The following is a 23,637-nucleotide window of genomic DNA, read 5'->3' on the forward strand; positions in this document are numbered from 1 at the left end:
TCTGTGGTTTGCACGGCCTCAGCACCCCCACTGCACACGTAGAATGGTAGCATCTTCCCACCACTTTGAGAAAGCATTAATATGTGTGATGCAAAGTATTAGAAAATTAAGTAAACTGTTCTACTAATATGTCTAAGAGCCTGGAACTTGAAATATGGAGTGAGAAAATTATAAATTAACTAAAGTAAAAAAACTTCAGGAAATAATGATGAATTATAGGCACACAAAGGCTGAAAAGAGTATCGGCTGAAAAGAGTATCAGCAGAAAAGAGAAAAACTGGTTGCTCATTTACTTTCCATACATTACTCTCACTAGAGAGTAGGAGCAACACATTTATAGAGACTAAAATATCTGGTTTGAGCGGAGGGAAGAGGAGAGGACAATTGAAGAAGGACAAAAAGGGGAGTCTCAGTATTCTAAAACTCCTTTGTCGGCCCAGGTTCTGCTACTCAAATATCCTATGAGGTTCTGGCTACTTTCAACTCTTCCATCTTCCTGTATTGGAAAAAAAAAAGTTCCTTATTGCCATCACTCAACCCATTACTGTGAGCTTAGATAAATCCATTGTTTCGTATCATTATTTGCATCAGAATTCAGGAAAGCTCAAAAAGAAGCCACATCAGAAGCATAGACTAAAATACAGAAGAAATGTCTCTCAGTACTTCGGTATGTGAAGTTAAATGAATTCAATAACCACAACGAACACCACTGATTCAAGCCACACTTAGTAGAGGTGGGTGCTATACAAACTCTGTAACCACAGTTCAGTAAAACACCAGCTTAAAATATGCCTGCTTCCCCAATACGGCATCTTTCTAAACACATGGCTAAACATATGACACTACTGTACATTGATGAGTTGCTGTGTAATGGTATAGGATAAGCTCCACATGTCCCTTTTCACTGAAATTTAACATTTCCTGTCTGCTTTCCTGATCATCTTTTATTGGAATCTTACAAAAACCAAAATCAACAAACCAACTAATCAATAAACTAAAGCCAACAAAAAAACACCCACGCCAAACCCCAGCAATCTGCTAGTAATGAATTAACTTGCACTTTGTCTTCCTTGTCAAACTAAGTGCCGAGGCAGAATAACTTCTGTACTAAAAAGTTAATTTATAAATTTATCCACCACCAGTACAACAGTCACCCTAAAGCTGATTGCCAAAACAACTCCAAAGAATAGTTCCACTTCTTTTAAGTGGAAATTTTGAGTAGTTCAGAAGTACTGGGATACAAATAGCTAGAAATCAACTCTAGTTTTGAAGAGAAAAAACAAGCTCTGAGCAATGAGATGACTAGAAATGTAATTCAATGTGGTATTTCAGGAGTATTTTCTGACCTGTAACGTACCTCTTTGAATTTATGAGCAAGTTTGCTGGTGTCCACATCACTAGGGGAGAACATTTCATCATTTTCAGGGAGATCGAACACTTCAATAGCCATGTCACCTCCTGGAAGGACAGGTCCCATGTCTTCATCTTCTTCATCTGTAGCATATTCCCCTGTCTTAATTTTACAGTATTTAAGAAATTCCAGTTATCCTCTAATTAGGCAGAGACTGTTCAAAGAATAATTAAGCTACTGTGCAAAGCCAGCATTTTGCATACAATAAAGGTTATCTTTTTCTTTGACTATAACCCCAGTACTTATGAATTCTACGAGACAAAATACAACTCCACAGTAGTATTTCGGTACATTAAGAGAGAAAATAGCATCTTAAGCAATAAGAATTTAGTTCTTAAGCATTACTGGTTCTGTATTTCAATGTTTTCACTTTCCAAGTGAGACCTCTTTTCCGTAGGAAGAACCCTCCAAATTTATTTCAGATTTAACAAGAAATCTTTTCCAAACAGAAATAAAAGAATAGGACCAACAGGATCTTGATTGGTCTTTGGTAAAGTCAACTGGAGGAAGTAATTCTCCAGTGATATTCCATGGTGAATTTGAAAATTCATTGGTTTGTTCTTTATAAACAAATTAATGATAGAAAAGTCACACCCACACAGAAAGACAACAGTAGGAAAAAGAAACTGAGTGTTAGAGACAAGTTCAGAGACTGAAATCAGAGTTCGTCCTGAATAAGGAGCTGCTTTGAGCTAGTTTTAAACTGAAAAGGTGGGTTTTTCTTGAGCTGGTAAACCATGAGCTGTGTACAATTTGCTGACAAAACAATTTTAAAAAATCATAAGCTGCAATCAGTATTTCAAGAGTAAACAAAATAAAACAAAACAATATTGAAAAGGCTTGCAATATCAAACCCCAAGTTGCCTAGACAACCTCTTGCACGTATTCCTGTGCTCATCTCTCCCCATATCTAAGGCGGGTGGTACCACCTCCCTTCCGTGGGGCTCCCTCTGGAAGCTGGAGCGCATCACCTATGGATCACAGTCTGCTGGCTGTGCAAACACGTTATAAAGCACACACTTCCCCCAGGACCACATCTGGATTTATAAAGCTTGGGACTCAATAAATACATGGAAAAGGAGGTGTGGGGGAAGGGGTGCAGTCTTTCTTACGTTTATACAGTAACACCACCAAAATTTTGACAGAACTACTCAAGTTTTTGTTCATGAGCTTTCAGTTCCTTATATGAAGAAACATATTATCAGAAATACATTCCCTGTAGCACTAAAATTGTCTATTATTGTCATTTTTTTTTGACAAAAGGACTTCTCAAAACAACAGGTTTGAAAAACAGTTCAAATCCCAGATCCTACCTTAGTTTAGTTTCCCAGTTTTGTTAAGGCTTATGTGAATCTCTCTCAACTAAAAAGCAGTGCATGGAAGCATGTTAAATCCAGGTGCACAAGTACACACAGACAGAAAAGATACATGTATGCATCCAACAACAAGGTGATATACCCACAATAAAATAGTACCATTTCTTTGAGGAGTAGCAGGAAGAATCATAGAATAGTTTGAGTTAGGATGGACCTCTAAAGATCATGAAAAATCTATATTCTTTTTTTTTAAAAAACCATTAAAGTTTTTTAAAAATAAACTAAGTCAGAACACATAGAAGGTATAACATTATTCAGTAACATTTTCTGACAGTAAAAGAACTACCAAAAAGAAGGTAAGTCACCAACAGGCACAACCCATCCATATTTAAACATCACTGTAAAGTGAGGCACTTTTCAGGCGAACTATCTCGACTTCTGTATATAGTAACATATTCTCCAATGAAACAAACAGTATCCACTTATTTTATATACTTGATATGTACTAAGAATGTATGACTAAGAATCACAGTAGTCTTCAACAAAAAAGGTTAACAGCTGGTTTTGCTTCTTAAAACAGAAGCAAAAAACAACATAATCCATCTCACTGGAGTTTTCAGGCATGTAAGGATTACAACTAAACAAAAAAACACCTGAAATTAAATTTAGCATTCTGTATGTCTAGATATCATACACTCACACAAAAATCTTCTGTCACACTACAGTTGTAGTAACTTCTGTTTCTATTTTATTCCCTGTGGCTATTTGCAGTTCCTTCTAAACAGAAAATTTGACTACTAACTCCCCTGGCTTTTTTCAGGAGCATAACACTACCTTTACATACTGTCAGGGCAACCAGAAGCAGAACAACTAACTCTTAAAATCGCAGCGAAAATTCAGTGAAATGAATTATTGTGTGGACAAAATATTAACAGTCCATGGACTATTGATTCTGCAGTTATTATCCCTAAAAAAAATCTCTAAGGTAATACACAACTATAGGTTGTAAGTTCAAAAAAACATCTTGGCAGGTCCATTAGCAGTAGCAAGGAAATCTCTGAAGCATGCAAAGAGGAGGCAGAAACAGGATCATTAAGCAGCAAACTTATGCCCTGTTTACGTAAAAGAACCCAGATCTAGCTCAGCTACATGTGTATTTTAAAGGAATTATTAATTTAATGCAAAATCCAAATCACATTTATCAATTTTGGCAAAATAATAAAACAAATGAAATTAGTTAAAACTGATTTCTCCAAAGACTTAAACTAAAAAGAATTATCGAATACAAAAAGAAAAATGAACACACATGAAGAACTAAATTATAGGGAAAAAATTCAAGAGCAGGCAATATTCTACTGGGCTCAGGAGCCTGAGTGTTTGAAGAGGAACAACAGGCAGTTAAAAATGAACACAAAGGAAAATCTTGCTTCAAATTGTACATAATGAGTGTCAATGAGCACAGTCATTTTTGCTTCAATTAATGAAAAAAGTACTTGTCAAAGCAAAGCACCGCTCAGGTAAACATGACAACAGGATGACACAAACACATTACAGAACACAGAAATAAATGGGACTTTTGCTTTCATCTTCAAAAGGAAGGGACTTCATCTTACAGTCACATGAAAAACAAATTACAAGTTCAAAAGAACCAATGTGTACATTAAGAAAATATACATCATGAATTACATGGAACATACTTTCCCGGAAAAAAATTATCTCTGCTGACTTTTGTTTCACATGAAACTACCAGAAGGTTGTTCAGACAGTGCCAGTAAGCTGGAATGGGAAATTCAGTATTTTACAAGAAGCAGTAAGGCACAGAAAAAATTTTTATTACTTCAAAATAACAAAGTCCTGTAAGAGAACAGTTGTTGCTGTAACTCCCTGAGGTTTCCTGCAATACATTTTGTTTTCTTAGCTGACAACAATAATAGTATTTTTTTATTCAATAGTCAATGAAAACTTACATGGTCTTGAAGGAAAATCTCGGACTCTTCATTCTGTGTTGCTGAGCAAAATTCATCCATGCAAAAGCCCCATTTCTCATTTCAGTAGCACCTAGGGCTTAAGCTTATACCATCCAAAGCAATAGGTTCTGATACTAGCCATTCCATTTTGCTATATGCTATCACAGCTAATAGCATGAAATTATCAATATGAGCTGCAATTTTCCACTTGTACATGGCAAATGTGTTGCTTGCATTGTTTAACTGCCTTGTAAATTCCTGAAATAGGCCTAACACTCTCAAGCAGAAAGAAAGAGCAGCAGCACCAGCCAGGATAATGCAGACAGACCTTCCCCAAATCACCATAACAAAGGCTGCATCAAGCTACATCTTTGATCCTGCTGAAACTCTCCCACAATCAGGGAACTATAAAAATAACTCAAGCCCATCTTTTCATTTGATTTTTTTTTTGATGGCTCATACTTAATGCTTCCAAAAGAGCGAAGAAAAATTTAATGGTATAGTTTAATCATTGCTTTTACGGGAATGTGTCATATTAATGATGTTGGAAAAAACGTACTCTCTGAAAGATCTGGTTTAGCAAATGTATTCTTTGGGTGCTAAACATTCAAGCACACTGCGACATTTTTCTTTTTGCATGTGTCAAGATTTGCTTCAATGGTTCCAATGTTGCTTTGCTCTCAGAATGTCCTGATGAATGAAAATTTAAAAAGAAAAAATATTCATATGACTATTAATGATATTAAGATATATTAAAACACCACTTGCATTAAACTACTTGTCTGTGGCCAGTGAACAGAATTCTGTAATATCTTATTAATTTCACATTCTGCATCACCATATGCAGCCTTCAGGGGAACAGGTCATCTGCTCTATGTAATTTTGTCACTCACTGCAGAACATGAAGAAGATAATGCCAAGTTCAAATTAAAATTCCAAGAAATGTCAGAATTTGACTCGTGCACAGAACACTGTGTTAACACAAGGAATTCAAAAGGGTTTAGTCAAGGATACAGATTCAGGTCATACTTAGCACACTAAGTAGGAAATACAAAGACAGTGCCTACTTCAAAGCCTTTGAGCTTTATTTTCTGACAGGATACAACAAATCAAAAGGATATGGGACTTTAGGAAGCTAGACAAACTAGTGATGAGTAAACTCTGCAACAAGCTATCTAGAGGCAACATACTCTCCTAGCTTTATAGTAGTTAGCACAGACTCATCAAGAAATGCCAATGCTGCCTACCATACATCATAGTCAAGAAATAACTGGTACTACTGGTTCGTGGGAGCTTAACAACAAATTTTAAGCTATTGCACATTTATCCTGCTAGTCTTGGCACAGATCCCATTGTGAGCATCACTTTTCTTTTAGTGTTCATCAGTTCTGCACAAGATTTTTGAGTTTCCATGCAAAAACTTTAATGAAGGAGCATCTGAAAGCATCCTACAATCCTGTGACAACCTGCAGCCCATGGTAACAGCAGGTTCTCAAATGCAGGAATGCAGGGCATTTATACAGTAAGTTATGTTTTCTCCAGTCTTATTTATATAGTAAATGATATATATTTTAGAAACATTATGTCTATTAGTGTGAATCTTTGCCAAAAAATGGCTGTCATGTAACACTTCTGCAAGGTAATGGAATGAGAAGTTACAGCAGGCTAACATGTGTCTCTAAATTTAGTATCTAACTCAAGTCCAGTGTCGACTGGTTGGCAGAAATCAAAACTATCTCAAAATGCTGCTTTTTTAAGGAACTTGGATTCTTCTAAAATACCTAGATGCTCCTTGGGCTATGAAGACTGTCAGCAGTTTCAAAACAGAGGAAATTCAGCCAGCTGGTGGCACAGCAAGATAAAACACCAGAACTTGCACATGCCTGACACATACTCTCTTCCTGTGATTTGACCAGCTCTAGCAAACACAGTCATGTGCAGTGACTCCAGGACTCAAAACACTGATCACTTATTTCCTGCTCCGGAAAACAGATAGGTTATTGCTGTCCTTGTAGTAAAGTCTCTGAGCCTCAGCATTTGGCAGCCTCAAAGGAGGGTTGAATAAAAATAATTTTCTTGTTTATTTATGCAGCACTGTACCTGGAGATCCATTTACCATATTTTAAGGACTGTATGAAAATTAATAGGATGATTTGACAGCTCTAAGACTGAGCAAATCCTGTATAATTCTGTGCCACCTCAATGCAAAACCTCTTACACTGGCAATCCAAATACTCCTGAACTCCATGCAGTCAGAATCACAATTTGATGAAATGGACTCAAAAGGGTAGGGTTTTTTGTACATTTGTAAACATTCATTCAGACAGTGTAAACTGAAATTTTCTTGCCCAAAAGAAGCCCTGCTTACCAGAGACAAAGAAGGGCTGGCAGTGGTGTCGCATAGAGCAACATAAACCCAGTCATATTTGTTGAGAGCAAGGTAAGCTCAAAGTAGTAATACTCATATTTGACAGTAAATGGAGCAGAAGTCCTTGTGGTGACCAAAAATGTCTTTGAACTGTGGCTAATGTGCATTAGATCATAGCTAACTTCATGTCAGTTGTGTGGGAATGGTACAAGTTGCATGAGTTTACTTGGATGGCACAGTCAGGTGATCAAAAAAAATAATAATATTCAGGATTATTGTAGGTTTCCAATATAATCTATTTCTGGTAAGTCTCTTAATTAAGAAAGGAAACATACTGCATTGCATACTTTAGTAACTAAACCCCAGCAGCTATTCTGATAATGTTTACCACCATCTCCCAAATATATATTCTCAAATGTATATATGGCATCTAGTAGGAAAAAGGTACAACCTTCAGTGATCCCAATGCAGTTTTTAAGAACTCAAGTACTTGATTTGCTCTCAGACTTAATTCCTTCTTCCAAAAGTAATCATTGATGAGATCATTTGGATCTCCCCTGCTAGATGTCTTTTCCTTTCTTTTTCCTCCTTTCCTCATATACTGCACAAAAGTCACCTTTGCACTGCAAACACTAACGCCCAAAAAGCACATCATGGTCACAGAGATGGTCATCATCCTCAGTGTAGTGCTACAATAAGAGAAGATACCTTTAACTCTCTTAATTAGAGAAAAATCAGGGAAAAACTCTCTATGATGCAAAGACTCTACCAGTAGAAAACACTTTGTGCATCTAGTATTTTTGTGGTAAAAATGTATGCAGTGAACAGGACTTAAGAGTTCGTAACCACTGAACTGAAGGACAACAAGACACATCACAAAAGGTACCTGAGACCTACTAATGCCTACTCATCCTTGTCCTCTTTCACTATTGTACTGAGAAACACTTGCATGGTCATCAGTATGACAGTGTTACCATAAGCATCCTCACAGCAACAATCCCTATTGAATGCTGAAGTACTTCCAGGATCAGTATTGATCTATATGGTTTTAACAACAGGTTTTTTTTCCTGATCTTGAGTAACACCACCTGTATGGTGCATGAAGGTAAGAAACACAAACCTTTCAGGTTTTTTACAGGTGGATGCATCCTATAGATAAAAGGTGTGACACATCAATTACTCACACAGGTCTGCCTTCAGCCCCACACCCACAAACCAAGAAAGATCTGATCATCAGGCACTTGGGACACACCTCCCTTGCCAATATGAAAGCTATCAGACTATGTTCACAATAAGATGGTATCGCAGGTCTTTGAACCCTGACATCTCCAGCACGCTGTGATGAGTTATGGTAAGTCTTACTCCAAAGGCTAGTTGTCTCCATTTTGGTTTTGAGGAGATAACAGAGCTGCTTCAAGAAACTTATCTTGAATTTAATTCTAGACTAAACAGAAGTTAGAAGACTTGTTTCTGTAGTTTGAGGAGCGAACAGAGAGGATATGGATTTTCCAGCCATTGTGGCCTCACACAGGCACACACACATATGCATGTATATTGACGAGTACAATTTTATTTAGAAGAGTTAAATATGTCCCTGTGACATGATTAATTTTAAAACATACTAAAATATTTTTAATATCAGTGGAAATTAAAGTAAGTGAAAGCATTACTGGGGCTAGACAGGATTTTTACTTAGTCTGTTGGGACACTTCTGATTGTTCTGACCTATTGTTAGTTTAACAGCATGTTTCAAAATCCAAGTGTATCCTGATTTTATATCAAGAGTATTTCTTTTCTAAAAAGAAAAACTAAACTGAAATAAATGCATAGCATGCATTTCCCCTTCTTTATGGTTTCCTTACACAAATATAATAAAAAATCTGGCCCAGGACAAAAACACACTAAGACGTGGAATCTGACATTTCAAATAATATTATTCAAGTATCTTGGTATTTAGGCATATTAGGAATTTTAAGAGAATGCAAAGAAACTATGGAAAATCTACTGCATGAAGTTGTTAGTTTCAAAACCACTGTATTGGGACATCAGGCACTAATTGTGAACATGAATCTAGACTTCAGACAAGCTAGATTAATTCTCTATCCTGTGGAATATCTGTTCACACAGAAACAAAAAACAGTGTGTGGAAGGAGGGGTCTTAGCCAGAATTTTCAGAAAACGTTCTGAATTAAGAACATCAACTCTTCCAGAAAAACAAAAAAAGGTCTAAAACTTCCTTAACCCCTCTAAAAGTCAGAAGGCAACTTCTACCAGTTTTCACAAAAATCTAATGTTTGAGTGCACAACTAAACAAACTTTATTCCCTTATTTCAGAAAGGTATATGCTTTCAGAGGAAGAGCAGTGACTAGAGAAGCATCAACCAATTTGTTATATGCTCTTCTGGAACAAAACATTAAATCCATGATGAAAAGCTTTCCTGTAACTTTGTTCTTCAAATAAGATTCATCATCAATCTGTGAAAATCAGCAGCAAAGGTAATGGAGAGGTCCAGAAGCTGACCTCTAAGTGATAATTAAAAAGAAGGAGTCAGGAATAGAAAATGGAACATCAAAAAACACCAAACAGTGAAACGCTAGTCATTCTGTTACCTCATCATCATCTGCATCATACTGTGCATAATGCTGCTCCAGCAGCTCTCTCTGGCGGCGTTCTTGTTCTAGAGTTTGGCTAATCAGCTGCGCAACCTCACTCACTTGTCCCGGTTTTTCTCGTCCAATTACAAACCTATACAAAAAATTAGTGAAAAAATATTACTCCTATTGTTTACCAAAGTTCTACCATTTTAGCTGTGTCTAGTACAGAGGGTAGCCTTTTTCTCCGAAGATATGTAGCTGGGATTGTTTCAAATATGTTCTATGGATGACATTTGTCAGAAGGGCACTGTGTGCAGGACTAGGGGTGATCAGACCATGACAGGTCTGGTCACATGACAGAAAGGGGAAAACAGGAGCGACCACTAAAGCCTTCACTCCAAACTTCAGTAGTTACAGACACAGACCTAGAGCAGAACAATTTTTTTTTAAAAGTATCATCACTTCCATTCCCTTTAGAGCCATGTATTTCCCAGAAGGCTGCATTAGACCAGACTCTTACAGATATATAGTAACAGCACAAGGCGCACTTCTGGCAGCTTATAGTGAAAGGTACGTACACCAGAGTAACTTTTCCACCTTGACTTAGAATTTATCTTCTGTTTCTGAGCTTTTATATTTGTCTTTCTCCTGTCTATAAAAGAGAACCTATTTTCACATTTTTAAATCTGACAGATGCTACTTCCATAATTTTAAGCCGCATTTTAATTTGTCTTTTATTTCATGAACTTCGGTTGCTAAGAAATGTTTTTCTCCACTGTTAGCTACTGCTGAACATTGGGAGCACATTTCTTTGGCCTAACAAAAGACAAGGGAAGTGCCTCTTTCTTGGTTGAGACTTACAAAACTGCTTCCTAATCCTGCTTTCTGCAACTGGAACTCAGAATTGGTTTGGACTGTAGCTTTTTTTCTCAGCACAGTGGCATAACCATAATTAGATATATTGCTATCTATAGAACTAATGATAAACACCCATTACACAGGACCAACACACTGTAAACAACTGAATAAAAGCACACTTTAAAGATGTCAAGCTGAAGGAATATTTTCTTAGCAGGCTAGAAAGACAACTGGGTAATTACAGATGAAAGAAGTATTATGTGGAGCTAAAAAGCACAATAAGGTGACACTGAGATACTGCATATGGTAAATTACTTGTTTCCACAACATTTGGCTCAAATGATTAATTTATTATTTGAAGGAGAGGCCGAAATGTGCATTATATCCCATGTATGAAAATTCTTTTCATTAGTACTGCCTATCACTGTTAAAAGCCCTTGGGATTTGTCATCCAACTTCTCATGAATGGATGACCCTGGGTCCATTTCCTAAGCCAAACAATTTTTCAGACTCTATGAAGTCAGGCATACAGAAAGGACTACAATTTGGAGATTATTTCAACATCATCAAAACATCCGAGTCAGTACTTTCTTCCAAAAGGATAAGAAAGGTGAGAATGAGTGACTACCTTTGAAATAATGACACAAGGTGCTCTGAAAATAATTGTCAAGAAAGTGCGTTAGCTTAAAAACATTAATAGAAAATACAGCAGAAACTGGAACAAAATCAAGACAATAACATCAGCATTTTAATCCTTATCAAAACATATCACAGTTTTGCACTCATATCCCACTATTACAAAATATGACGTTAGTTCTCAGTAATGATTAAGATGTTGGGCTGAAAGAAAAAGAATGTTTCTTCATGGCCCTTACACTTCATCTGTTCTGCATACTGACTCATAGACAGATCCTGTTTCCTCTGATTTTTAATTTTAGAGCCAAGTATTACAAAGATTAAACCAGTCATGTATTCAGACTCAACTGGGAGGAACAATGAACTTTAGGTATTACTACATAAGGTAAAAATTATTTAACCCATATTTGCTATGTGTTTATCTCCTCTAATGTAAAAACAGATTAAAAGTAAAAAGGGAAAAAAATAACTTCTATTTTAAACAAACATTTTAAGCAACATTTTGCATGAGTATATTACTTACACATAGTAGAGAGAGCACCCTGTTTGTATACACAAGGGAGATCAGCAATGTGGCAAATCAGGGAACCACGCAAAGTGATGCAAATATTGTATTCCCTCCGGCCCTCTGCCTAATAATACCCCTCCCTTGGAAAGGGACTCTAAATACTTCATATAATCATTTTTGTACACTGAAAACTTCGAACAGACAATATGTAATGCATCTCAAGTCTGGTAACTCCCGATTATTCAGGAGTGGTTTTAACACATTAGACTGTAATGTAATTATTTTTTCATACAGACAAATTTAGGTAGGATGTAAAAACCTTATTAATTGAATTTTTCTTCTCATGCCAAAGCCACTTACAGTTCACAGTGATGTGATTTTCAAGGCTGGAATCACATGTCAAAATGAAGTTCCTCAGTGATACCTGAAGCTGTTAGATGATACATTAATAAAAGCCTCCAAGCAATGACAAAGTTTAAAGCAAATGTTTTCCAAAACAGAAATACATAAGGAATGTTTTATCTTCATACAATTTACTGCTTTAGAGTGAGACATTTCCAAAGTGTCTGAAAATAAATTTTTAGAAGCATTCAATCTATGACTGATGTCAGTTCTAGATAAAGAACTGTAAATTTGTAAAATGGAATAAATACTATGTTGCCAGCAATTACAGCTTTTAGCAAGCAAACTAAACCTATTCCATGACCTTTAGAATACCATGATGCATATAATTAACTTGTAACTAAGATAAGCCATAAAGTTTAAATTTAAAGGCAGATGAATAAATATTACTCTCTTAGAAAACCATGAAGCAAAGGCAGTTATTAAAACTCTAAGCCTGAATTAGATCTTTATGCATAGAATGGCTTTAAATACAAGAACTATCATAATCTGAAGTGTTTAAATATGAGAAAGAGACATAAGGTTGTGATTCACTGACCAGAAAATTAGTCACTGAACCATAACACGCACACTTCAACGAAGGGGCTAATTATATTTTTCAAATTACTCTTGCCACCCAAAATTAAGCACATGCATTTCAGACTTGATTAATTAGTCTCAAGGGCCAAAAGTAATATAAGAAAGAACTATAAATTCTATCAACAGTAATATATTTACGATGATGGTTATGTTTCTGGATATGAGATAAATGAGGGTTTTAAAGCCTTTAAACCACACCACAATAACATTCCTCTTAATTATTAAAGCCAGCAAATGTAAAATAAAACCCAGCGAATCTGTGATACTCCCATCACTGTACTAAATCTCAGATCCTTACTGATTATTTCTGATGTGAGCAAAAAAGAGAGAGAGAAGCAGGGTATAAACTGACCTTGATATTCAGAGTTAGATGGAATTTAGTTGAATTACCAGCTGTGAAATATTCTTTGTGTTTGTGGTTAAAATAAACAGGGACAGAGACAGGAATATAATTAATATTTGACTATATCTTGGATTTAAGAATATCTAAAAGAATCATAGAATAGAATCATAGAATCATAGAATCGATTGGGTTGGAAAAGACCTCCGAGATCATCGAGTCCAACCCTTGGTCCAAATCCAGTCCATTTACTAGATCATGGCACTCAGTGCCTTGAGAAATTGAAAATTAATTACAGTAGTGGTGGTTATGAAAAGTATTCTAGTGAAACTGTCAGCAACTCCTACATCTCCTGAAATCCATGATTTAAATATTTTACAGCACACCTGATACACAGCTTTCTGCATATTTCTAGCTTTTATTAAATGAGGATCTGCAGACCTGTGCTTCTTGAAATAATAGTAGATAACTTATGTTTTTTACCAACTATGGGAATCAGAAACATTATTACAAGGATTAAATCAAAAATATTTCCACTTTGAAAATAACTTTGGTACTAAAAAAAATTGTGAAGGCACCAAATCTGTGATGGAAAACTGAAGTTCTGCAGCACAGATTTTTAATGACCTGGGTTAATGATTTGTCCTAAAAATACTTCAGGCATTAACTGCTTAGTTAAAAATAATTTAGCATGGTTCCCTTAAATTCAACAAAAATCATGTAAGAATCCAGTGAACTCATTCTAAGAAATAAAGAATAGGGAGTTTGCCTTTCTAAAATACAGTGTGGTCAATAAAAATATACAGTAAAATTCATTGTATTTGGGGGAGTTTAACAGTTGGATGCCTGGAAGTGTTCAAAGCCAGGTTGGATGGGGCTTTAGCAACCTGCTCAAGTGGAGGGTGTCCCTGTCCATGGCAGGGGAGTTGGAACTAGATGATCTTTAAGGTCTCTTCCAATACAAACCATTCTATGATTCTATGATTTTAAAAATGGTTTTAAAAATGGTTTTTCTCTGATGCTGCTTCTGCTACCATTTATCTCATTTATTTCAAGATGTCTTCAATTACCTACTCTGGCTTCTTCCATTACGATAACAGCCATATAATTAATCCAAAGTGCTAAAAGGAGTGTGAACTGTGTTAAGAAGGCAGTTTTATTTAGTCACAGCAGCACAAGCTGCAATTTTTCTGGGTTTCATGAACAAGATCAACCCCTCCTAAACACCAGTCAACTGCAGAAGTCACTGACTACACATAAGGAATTCACAGCCTGTGAGCTTCCACTACAGTTTTTCAGATAAAATGATCTAAAACTCATAAAGACTCTTCCTATCATTGAATAATTTAGGTTGGAAGGAGACTCTGGTCTACCCTAAGCCCCTGACTTCAAAGCAAGGCCAACTTTGTCATGGCCTTGAGCAGAATCACCCTTGCTGCAACTTCTGTTCATTGCCTGTTATCCTGTCCCTGTACTGAGAGTACAAAGAACCTGGGTTTACCCTTTCTACCTCCTGGAAGGTAGTTGAGACAGCAGTAAGATGCCTGGCATCTCTTTCTTTTCTTTAGACTGAAGATGGCTCTTTCCACCTCTTCTCAGAGTGTTGCCTGCACAGCTGCTCTCTAGCTCACAGTGTTACACAGGGATATGCTGCCTCAGATACAGGACTCACATCTGCCCTTCCATCGTAATGTTTCTGTCAGCTCATTCCTCCAGGCTGTTGAAGATCCTGTGAATAGCAGTCCCACCTGTTAGCCCCTCTAGCCTCACCTGCAACCTTGCTAATGGTGCCTACTCCACCCAGCTCTCCCTTGCACCAGAGACAAGCATGTGCACAGCAATCTTTAAAGCTACTAGCTGGAACCAAGAGGAACTGAGGGTGACCGATAGAAGGAAATAAAAAAGGTTTGCCTGGAGGTGAGTGAAGGTAGTGAACCAAAACTAACAAACATGAACAACTCTGCTTGGAGATCAGCACCCAAAGTAACACAACAAAGTGACAACCATCAGCCAATGAAAGGAGCAATGACTGATGAAGTTATCATACATAGGAAACATCTGAGAGGGTAACCTGTCCAGTGCTGGATGCTGGCTATGTAAAGCCAGCACAGACAAACAAACTCTGGGGAAGAGCCTTCAAGGACCCTAGAGACAGAGTTGCCAGTAAGCTGAACTGTTGTGCAGAAGTTCTGCAGCCTCCATCCTTGTGTACAGACCCAGGATAAAGTAAGCTACCTTGAATTTAAAGACAGACAGCGTGACTCCAACTTACCAGCTTGGGTTGGAAAGGACCACACTATGAGCAGAGACACCTTTCACTAGATTGGGGCCCCATCCAACCTGGCCCTGAACACTTCAGGGACAGGTCATCCCCGACTTCTCTGAGAAACCTGTTCCAGTGCCTCACTACCCTCTGAGTGAAGAACTTATTCCTAACATCTAATCTAAATCTCTCCTCTTTTGGTTTCAAATTGTTCCCCCTTGTCCTTTTCATCTGTCCGTGTAAAAAGTCACTCTCCCTATTTTTTATTTTCAGTACTGGAAGGCTACTGTAAGGTCTCGCCGGAATGTTCTCTTTTCCAGGCTGAACAACGCCAGCACTCTCAAACTGTCTTCACAGGAGAGGTGCTCAATCCCTCTGATCATCTTTGTGGCCCTCCTTGGACTTGCTCCAACAGGTCCGTGTCTTTCTTGTGCTGGGGACCCCTGAGCTGGATGCAGTATTCCAGGTGGGGTCTCACAAGGGCAGAGTAGAGGGACAGAACAACCTCCCTCAACCTGATGGCCATTCCTCCCTTGATGCCAACCAGGATGTGGTTGGCCTTCTAGGCCAGCAATGGTATCAGTGGTGCTGGTGGGTGAGCAGCAAAGTAATAGCTCACATGCCTGAAAAGCCTCAGCAGTGTCCCCAGAGCATATTGGATACAAGCCTCTGATAAGCTATTCTGGTATCAACACTAAATGGATATTGAGTCAGACGATTAGAAAGTCATGTAAAAAACCCACATACTAATAATAATGCACTTAGATTAATTATTCCCACAGAAATCAATTCTAATATAGGGCCTCACTGACACATTAGCTTTACTCAAGAGTACTTAAAAATTAGCCAAGGCATTCAATATTTTGGCACCTCTCCAGATTCTGGTCCTTACATTGCTCTGTTCCTCTGAGAGTGGAGGTTAAGAATCAAATCCATCTCTCCCAGACAGCCTGGCTGTATCCCAACACAGTGTTTGCTTAAAAGGTTTCCTTGAATACAGGACGATCATTTAATCAGCATTTGCTACAGCACCACACAATCCTTATGGGAATGGTCAGCTCAAAGAAACACATTTGTAAATCTATACTTTAACATACCTGAATGCAGTCAGCTCTGTTCAGAAGGTACAAGTACTACCTGGGAATGTTTCTAAAACCTGATTGCTTTCTGAGGTAAGATCTGTCTTCCCTCACCCTTGCTGACATCAATAGGGAAGAAATCCAGGAAGAAAATGGGTCAGATGGGTCAGATGTAAAATGCTGGGTTCAGGCCACATCCTTAATCTGGAAGATTATGTGATCCAGATTCTAGGCAAGCTGGACCATCCCCACAGCACAGTCCAAATAAATGCTCCTACAGCACCATCCCTGTAGTTTGGTGAGTTATCCTGCAACAATGAACAGTGGATATTTCTGCCCAGCTGTCACATTGTTGTATCCCATTAATCAAGGTGTATCAAACTGTGTGGGAGCTTCTACAACATAGTAACTTGGATGAAAGAGTAAAAGAATTAGCTAAATAAACATATATGATAATATTTCAGTTGCAGGGATAGAAGTTCATGTTTAGATCCAACCAATTTGAGGACAAAGTGATTCAAAACCTGTCAAGTTGTTCCTTTTCCCAGGAAAACAAAAAAAAAAGCTGCTCCTAATGAAATTCAGCCCCACTGAGTCTTATTCATTCATGTTACACTTAATTGTAAAAACAATACTGCAATACCTAGCACGATAGCTTATAATTCAGACAAAATCTTTAAATAAAGATTTCTATATATATTTCAAACTCAAAAATATAATTTCCCATCCAAATGTGCAAATATTTCAAGAAATAACTTACCATAAAATTAAAATTAGCAAGATCTCAGGACACAGGGGCTATGTTTATGCCAGTAAATTAAACAGTGCCAGGGAATGATTCCAAGTACTAGTAATTGATTATCATATTAAAATCATATTAAATCACTGAGTCTCTGAAACAGTTTGGCCCACGTTAATTATTATTCTACTGAAGAATACTCAGACAAAGCCCAGGAGTTAGCAAAGACTAGGAGTTAGCTTGGATTGGGTTTCCAGTGAAATATACAGCCTCCCTGCCCAGAAAGGTACAAAACTTTAAGGGTAGGAGCACTGACCACTCCGGTGCCAGCTGGCCTTAGTGTGAAGAACAGTTTGAGGCACAGACTGCCTACTACAACAAGCACAGCCAAGGCATATAAACCAGCTAAGCAGTGATGAATGCAGCCTTACCTCACCTGTGCTAAGGGGTCAGAGTACTTATGGGTAGTTTTTCATGTTCAACATGCTACTCCTAGTAGTCTTACAGTCATTACCAGCGCTTGTAGGAGTTCTTTGCAGAGACCAAAAAGAAAACAGCTTATATTATGGAATATTTAGTATAACCATAGTGGAATAAACAGGAGAAATTTAAACTATTTCGGCACACAGCACCACATATTTAGTTTTTGTAGGATCCACGATTTGGGTTTATCAAAGAAGCAGAAAGTGCACCGAGCACACGTGGCTTCTTAAGCAGCTCAGCACGAAGTCCCAGCTCAGCAATCAGCATTGCAGAGGCAAAGGTCTTTTCTTTCCTTTTCTTTCCTTTTCTTTTTCTCTTCTTTGCTCTTGCACTTGGATTCAAGGAAAAAGAAACAGACAAGGAAGGAAAGAACAAAACCACAACCCCCAGCCAGAAAACAGATTACACAATCCAGCTCTCGGAATCAGATATGGAGTGTGGTATCCTTTGCTTTTTGGGTCCTGTCTCATTACCCAGGAATTAGAAGTCCTGCCTCTATCACAATGTGGATCTGCATTATGGAGAATGCCTGCAAATGTTTAAAGGACCCAGCTGTTTCATAGGGTAAGAGCACAGGCAGGCAAAGCTAAAAGGAGCAGAAGAAAATCTGCACAGGCATGCCCACTGGAAGAAGAGAAGATTATTATCTAGGCAAAGGAGTTACAAAAATAAAGCCATGCTGTTCAGTGCTACTGTCAACAAACAGCATTCCCACCAGGGTATACTTCTGCTGGTTAGATCCTGAGGTAGGCTTCATCCGTCCTGTATACTGTCTTAGTGCTTGCAAAGACACGACTGTATAAATTACCTTTTCAGATGCTGTGATGGCAAACAAAACTAACAGCAGGTATACAAATATTATTTTCTGAAACAGTGTATTTTTCAGAAAAAAATCAGCTCAAGATGGGATGAGGAATTAGCTGAAGAAGGAATAAATGAATTTCAAGTTGATGTTAATGAACAAGTGATTATTTTCACTTTTCACCCTTTAACTGCTCATGGTGTAAGAGCTAAATAAAAGTAAAAACTTGTCTGAAAGATTGCATTTGCAGTTCAGCAGAAGATAAAGAAATTAGGCTGTGAACCAGGATTGAAAGTTGAGACAGAACCCTGCTTTGAATTAAAACTGTCCAGATAAGCAAAAACAAAAAAATGGTAATAGATGATTCTTTATTAGAACAGAGAATAGTTAATAGTGAAAAGCCACAGGGTCTGATAGTTACACTGCTATTGTTAGAGCACACTCTTCAGTGATCTAGAAGATTAATTAAACATGGTAAAATTGGCTAACCAATTATTTAAGATGGGAAGACTGATGCATTTCAGAAGAATTTAATTAAACAAAAGCAGGTAAAATCATTGGTAGGCTAGAATTAATACAATTAATAACTTTCAGAGCGGTACAAATCATGAGACACCAAAGAGGTTTTGCACAGGTTCTGTGTGGTTCCTTAAAAAATCAAGAACTGCCTCAGAAAATACCATGAGAGCATCCGCTCAGTGCTTAGCAACAGTTTGGAAAGCTGAGAAAATGTTTAGTCACATTCATACAATGGGATACGGAAGGAGGACATGGAATTTAAAATTTGCCTCGCCAGTAAAACACTGAATTTGGTTAACTTTAAAGAAACCTTTTAGAGGAAAGTAATAATGCTAAAAGCATACAAGCAGCATGGGAAGGACTGGGATTTTCCAATGACTCTCTCATGCAAGACCCTTTCTACTTATCAATGCAGTAAGACTTCCCAGAACCAATTCCTCCTTTCCTGGGATCCTGCCCTTTCCCAGAGCTGCATGAGCACAAATCTTTGCATCCAATAAGGCAAAGAAGTGCAGTCCCCACTGAAAGCTTCCATATTTGTTCTAGAAGAGACAGAGACTAGGTAAGTATGATAAAAGGATAAAGTCTTCATTATGCAAGAACTAGATTTTCTTTCTAGTGAGGGTGTTCAAGAAAAAAAATAAAATTCCCTGGAAGGATACAGCTCTTTGAGTGAGCTTTTTCTGGCGAGGACAGTAGGGTCTCCCAGCACCCTTTCCTTATGATGAACAGGGGAAAGAGTGGGATCACAAAGGCTCAACATAACCCAAGCAGCTTCAAAGAACTTCAGGTTTGATACTCAATACCACAGTCCATGGTATTCAAACAAAATAACAAAGGAGAAGCTCCACGACAGGATAGGATTCCCACTGTCAAGCTGTCTCCTTATCCTATCTTTTATGACTGCAGGCACCACTCACAAACTTCAAGCTCATGGATTACATCCTAAATGGGGTCAAAAGAAGCACAGAACAATTAGTGGTATTAGTGTGGCACTGCCCTCTAACTGATCCATTAATCTTAGAGCAGGATCAACACTCAACGATATTGAAAACTACACACATTTCAAAGGAAAATCCCTCCTGTATGTAGTCAAATTCTGAAATCCACTAATATGAGATATTAGTAAACTAAATAGTTAAGCAAAATTATGAAGAAGACTTGATATTTACATCAATTGAAACAGTATTCATAGCTGTATTTGCCAGATTAGAGTCACGAGGACATTAATTCTCATCCCGAAAAACAGAAGCTGATTGCCAGCTGGGATTATGAAAGAATTCCCTCTCTTTCCTTTGCCTCATAGGCTACCAGAGTACATCTGGTGGGTACTGATTATCTTTCTATAAAACATTATAAGAAAGAATAATTTAATTTATTATCACTGGAGAAGCCAAATTGGCTGAGTCTATGATCTTCCATGATGGTATGACAACTCTGCTGGATAGTCCAATACCGCAAACAGAAGATAAAATAGTCACAGATGCTTATTTTCTCTTCTTTCCTCTCAGCCTCACCTAAAACAGTTCAAAAGGTAAAAGCCATGTCTTCATTCTCACAAATTCTTTACTGTGTCAGCTACAGACAGTCTGGATAGATTTTTTTTCTGGTAGAAGAACTGTAAAAATCTATTCTAGGTCAATGATTTCCACTCAGTATCAGTCAAAATGTTCAGAAGGCTCAAAGGGGAAAAATAAATCACTAAGTATTGGTATTACGCAAGCTCTCTGAAGAGGTATTGACTGCATTTATTGCAAAGAATTAAGAAGTGGCTTTAATGTCATTCTATTCATCTATGTCCTTTCTTTACAACTGATCTCACATAATAAACCCTGCTACAAAAAACAGCATGCACTTTGACTAGATTAAGGACAAAACGATTGCATATGCGTAATGCTGTGGGTTATAAACATAAAGTAATGCCAGTGAAATGCACACATATCTCTGTGTGCACAGGACACCAGGCAGAAGGTACAGATTTTGCTTGCTATGATCACAAAGATAACTATGCTTACTAAAGAAGTTCTATAAAATCCATCAAACTGACACTATTAAAGAGCAGACACGTGACTAAGTATGAATGTGATTTCCCCTGTGAAAGAAGGATTCATGAAGCTGCCTTGCCTTGAATTAGGTGGGGCGTGAGATTATACACTGCCTACACACTTGTAGTTCAGCAGGGACACCCCTTGCAGGAATGGCAGAAGGTATTTATAAAGCAGCAACCTTTTCCACTGCTCCAGCCTCCCACAGAGACGCAGATCATTAATGGCAGCTGCCATGGGAATGGTGCACACAAAGGTCAGTAGCACCTCCCTCCCTGCACTGCCAACAGGCAGAAGCTGACAGCTGGGGGCAAGAGAGGGATTTTGCCCCAGAAGACCCCCTTAAATTGCCCCTAGTGTTCTGGAGCAATTCAGGTGCAGAGGTGGGCACCGTCTGCCAAAGAAGGTGGAGATGAGGGACTTCTCAGTCCTAGCTCTGATACAGCTGTAAGCAGGAAAGAGGATCTGTCAGAAACCAATTGTTCTCTCCACAGAACGAGCAGCAGGCAAGGCTCTTTTGTCACACATCAAAACAAAAACAGTAAGGGAGGTAAAAATACCTCATTTTCTTTCGTATCCAAATTCATCAATATTAGCTCTCTCTTTACAAGCAAATATTCAAACCTACATTGAAGCCAAAAATCCAAGCATCTTGAAATCTAAAAAAACCAGCTTTCTGGAATCATTTTTACTTTTGAGTAGCTAAAACCAATGCAGAGTATCAGACAGCAAAACCATCCAGGACCAGATCAGAAGCCAGGATCCTGTGCCACACAATGCTTGGCCATCTTGTAAAGTCTTGCTCCTAGCCTACCACAAACCAGGGAAGAAATCATGCATTTCTTGCCTGGCCTGCATAAAGCAGAGAAGTGGTGTTTAAGGGCTTTTTTTTCCCCCCCATGAATTTTTAAATGAAACAAAAAATAGGGGGAGCTGCACCACATTCTCCCCATTTTTTCCTCTAGTTAGAGACATATATATTAGTAAGATGCTGCTAAGCACAGCACTCTAGTGTACATATAGATTATTTTGTATCTGGTTTATTTATTCATAATTTAATATTATTTTATATTACAAATCAGATTGTATTTAAAATTGTATTGTTAAATGAATAATATTTTATGAAGGTTTTTTGTCTAATTATGACACTAATGCACTGGGTCATTTTTTTCCATGAAAGCTCAATATCTTAAGCTTACTTACAAGGAAAAATGTAGAAACACACATATCTCTTTGATAAATGAGACCTGTCGGAAGCCAATGATCCCAGTGCACAGGATATATAGTACACTTGACAATGTAAGCTCAACAGCAGTGAAGTAATAGTTTTTACAGCCCCCTATTTTGTAACAAGGGTCTAGATTGCAACCAGTCTCACTGTAATTTACTTCCTGGGAGAAGACTCTGGGAGTTCTGTGTGAAAATCGTTTTATGTTTCTTCATTCTATTATTTTTCCATGGAAACAAGTACTCTATTCTGTAACTTATGCAATAATTATTACACGAACTAAGCTGATTATAAATGTATCTAATACATATGTTTTATGTAAGTGCTTTCTTTTTTTCTTTTGAGCTAAAACATCAAACACAAAATATACATAACATTTGCTTTGTGTACTGAAACACAGGAACACATTATTCTCTGTCATAAGGATTTTATATTTCAAGGTCCCAATTCTGCAGAAAACCTAATAAAGTATATACTCATTTTTATAGTTAGCTCAGTAGGAACACTCATAGCATGTGTGAGTCTTTGCAGAAATAGTACTGATGTAACTTAAACTGTAGATGTCAGACAAAAATGTATTCACCTGTAATTACACTACAATTTCTAATATTTTTTTCCTAAATAACCTCTTTCAAATAAAACCTTGATCAACCACCCCCAAGATTCTTTGCAGAATCCACATCCCAGTATTGTTTTCTTAATGTTGTACAGGAACAGCCATGGAATTATAGTGGAAATGTGCACGCCAACATATAGCACCACAATCTGAGGGGGTCTGCATATATTACCACACATAGTTTACTCATGGTTCAAAAGAACTCAGCTCTGATCTCATTAATTAAAGAATTCAGCTCTATTCCCTAAAGAAGATTTTGAAAGAGAACCAAAGGGTGACTACAGAATGGCTGTTGCTTTAAAGGATGCCAAAAATATTTTGGGGTTTATTTTGTAGAGTTAAATCTTTACTGAAATTAACAAGCTGTTAAACAGAAAAGCTTTGTGTCTGCACGGGGTTTTAAGTGGCAAACCAGTTCGTTTCTAGGCAAACAACGTTCTTATTAATTTACAGACATTTTACAACTTTGCATTTACATTAGTTCAGACTTTTACTTGCAGTGTATGTTACATTTTCTAGCCTATTCATTATCCTATGGATTTTTACAGGGACAGTATAGGAGCAGAGAGAAACCCAGAGATGGTGCCAGGAGCTAGGCAGCTCAATGAATTAATACTGGGACGTTGCCTTCCTCAGTTTGGTAGCTGTTAACACTACTGCACTCAGTGTTCTCCTCCTCTCTGTGCTGAGGTGGTATCTGCAAGCACCAGAGGGCTCACCACCTAACTCCTCCAACCCTGGGGCACTAACGTGGCCAGTCTCCCCATGGGAAGAGCAGGGAGGTGATCAGTGGCTGCACAGTTTCCATCTGATCAACACCTATGACCTTCGTCATTCCAGCTAATACAGTTTGAATCCATGGAGATCTAGACCAGTAGTTGAG

The 23,637-nt window shown here is 37.7% G+C and overlaps 1 protein-coding gene across 5 annotated transcripts in view; it reads right to left on the minus strand.

The window, feature by feature from the left end:
• PPP1R9A (protein phosphatase 1 regulatory subunit 9A) overlaps positions 1-23,637 on the minus strand; it is a 169,894-nt gene that overhangs the window by 34,188 nt on the left and 112,069 nt on the right. For all 5 annotated transcript variants that reach the window (XM_018075361.2, XM_018075362.2, XM_008921191.3 and 2 more), the window contains exons 6-7: positions 9,673-9,808; positions 1,358-1,513 (exon numbers count right to left, since the gene is read on the minus strand). In XM_018075361.2, the coding sequence (XP_017930850.2) occupies positions 1,358-1,513; positions 9,673-9,808 (292 nt within the window). The remainder of the gene's footprint in view (positions 1-1,357; positions 1,514-9,672; positions 9,809-23,637) is intronic.

The sequence above is a fragment of the Manacus vitellinus genome, unplaced genomic scaffold, assembly GCF_001715985.3.
Source record: "Manacus vitellinus isolate BGI_N305 unplaced genomic scaffold, ASM171598v3 scaffold_3_pilon, whole genome shotgun sequence".
Lineage (NCBI taxonomy): Eukaryota > Metazoa > Chordata > Aves > Passeriformes > Pipridae > Manacus > Manacus vitellinus.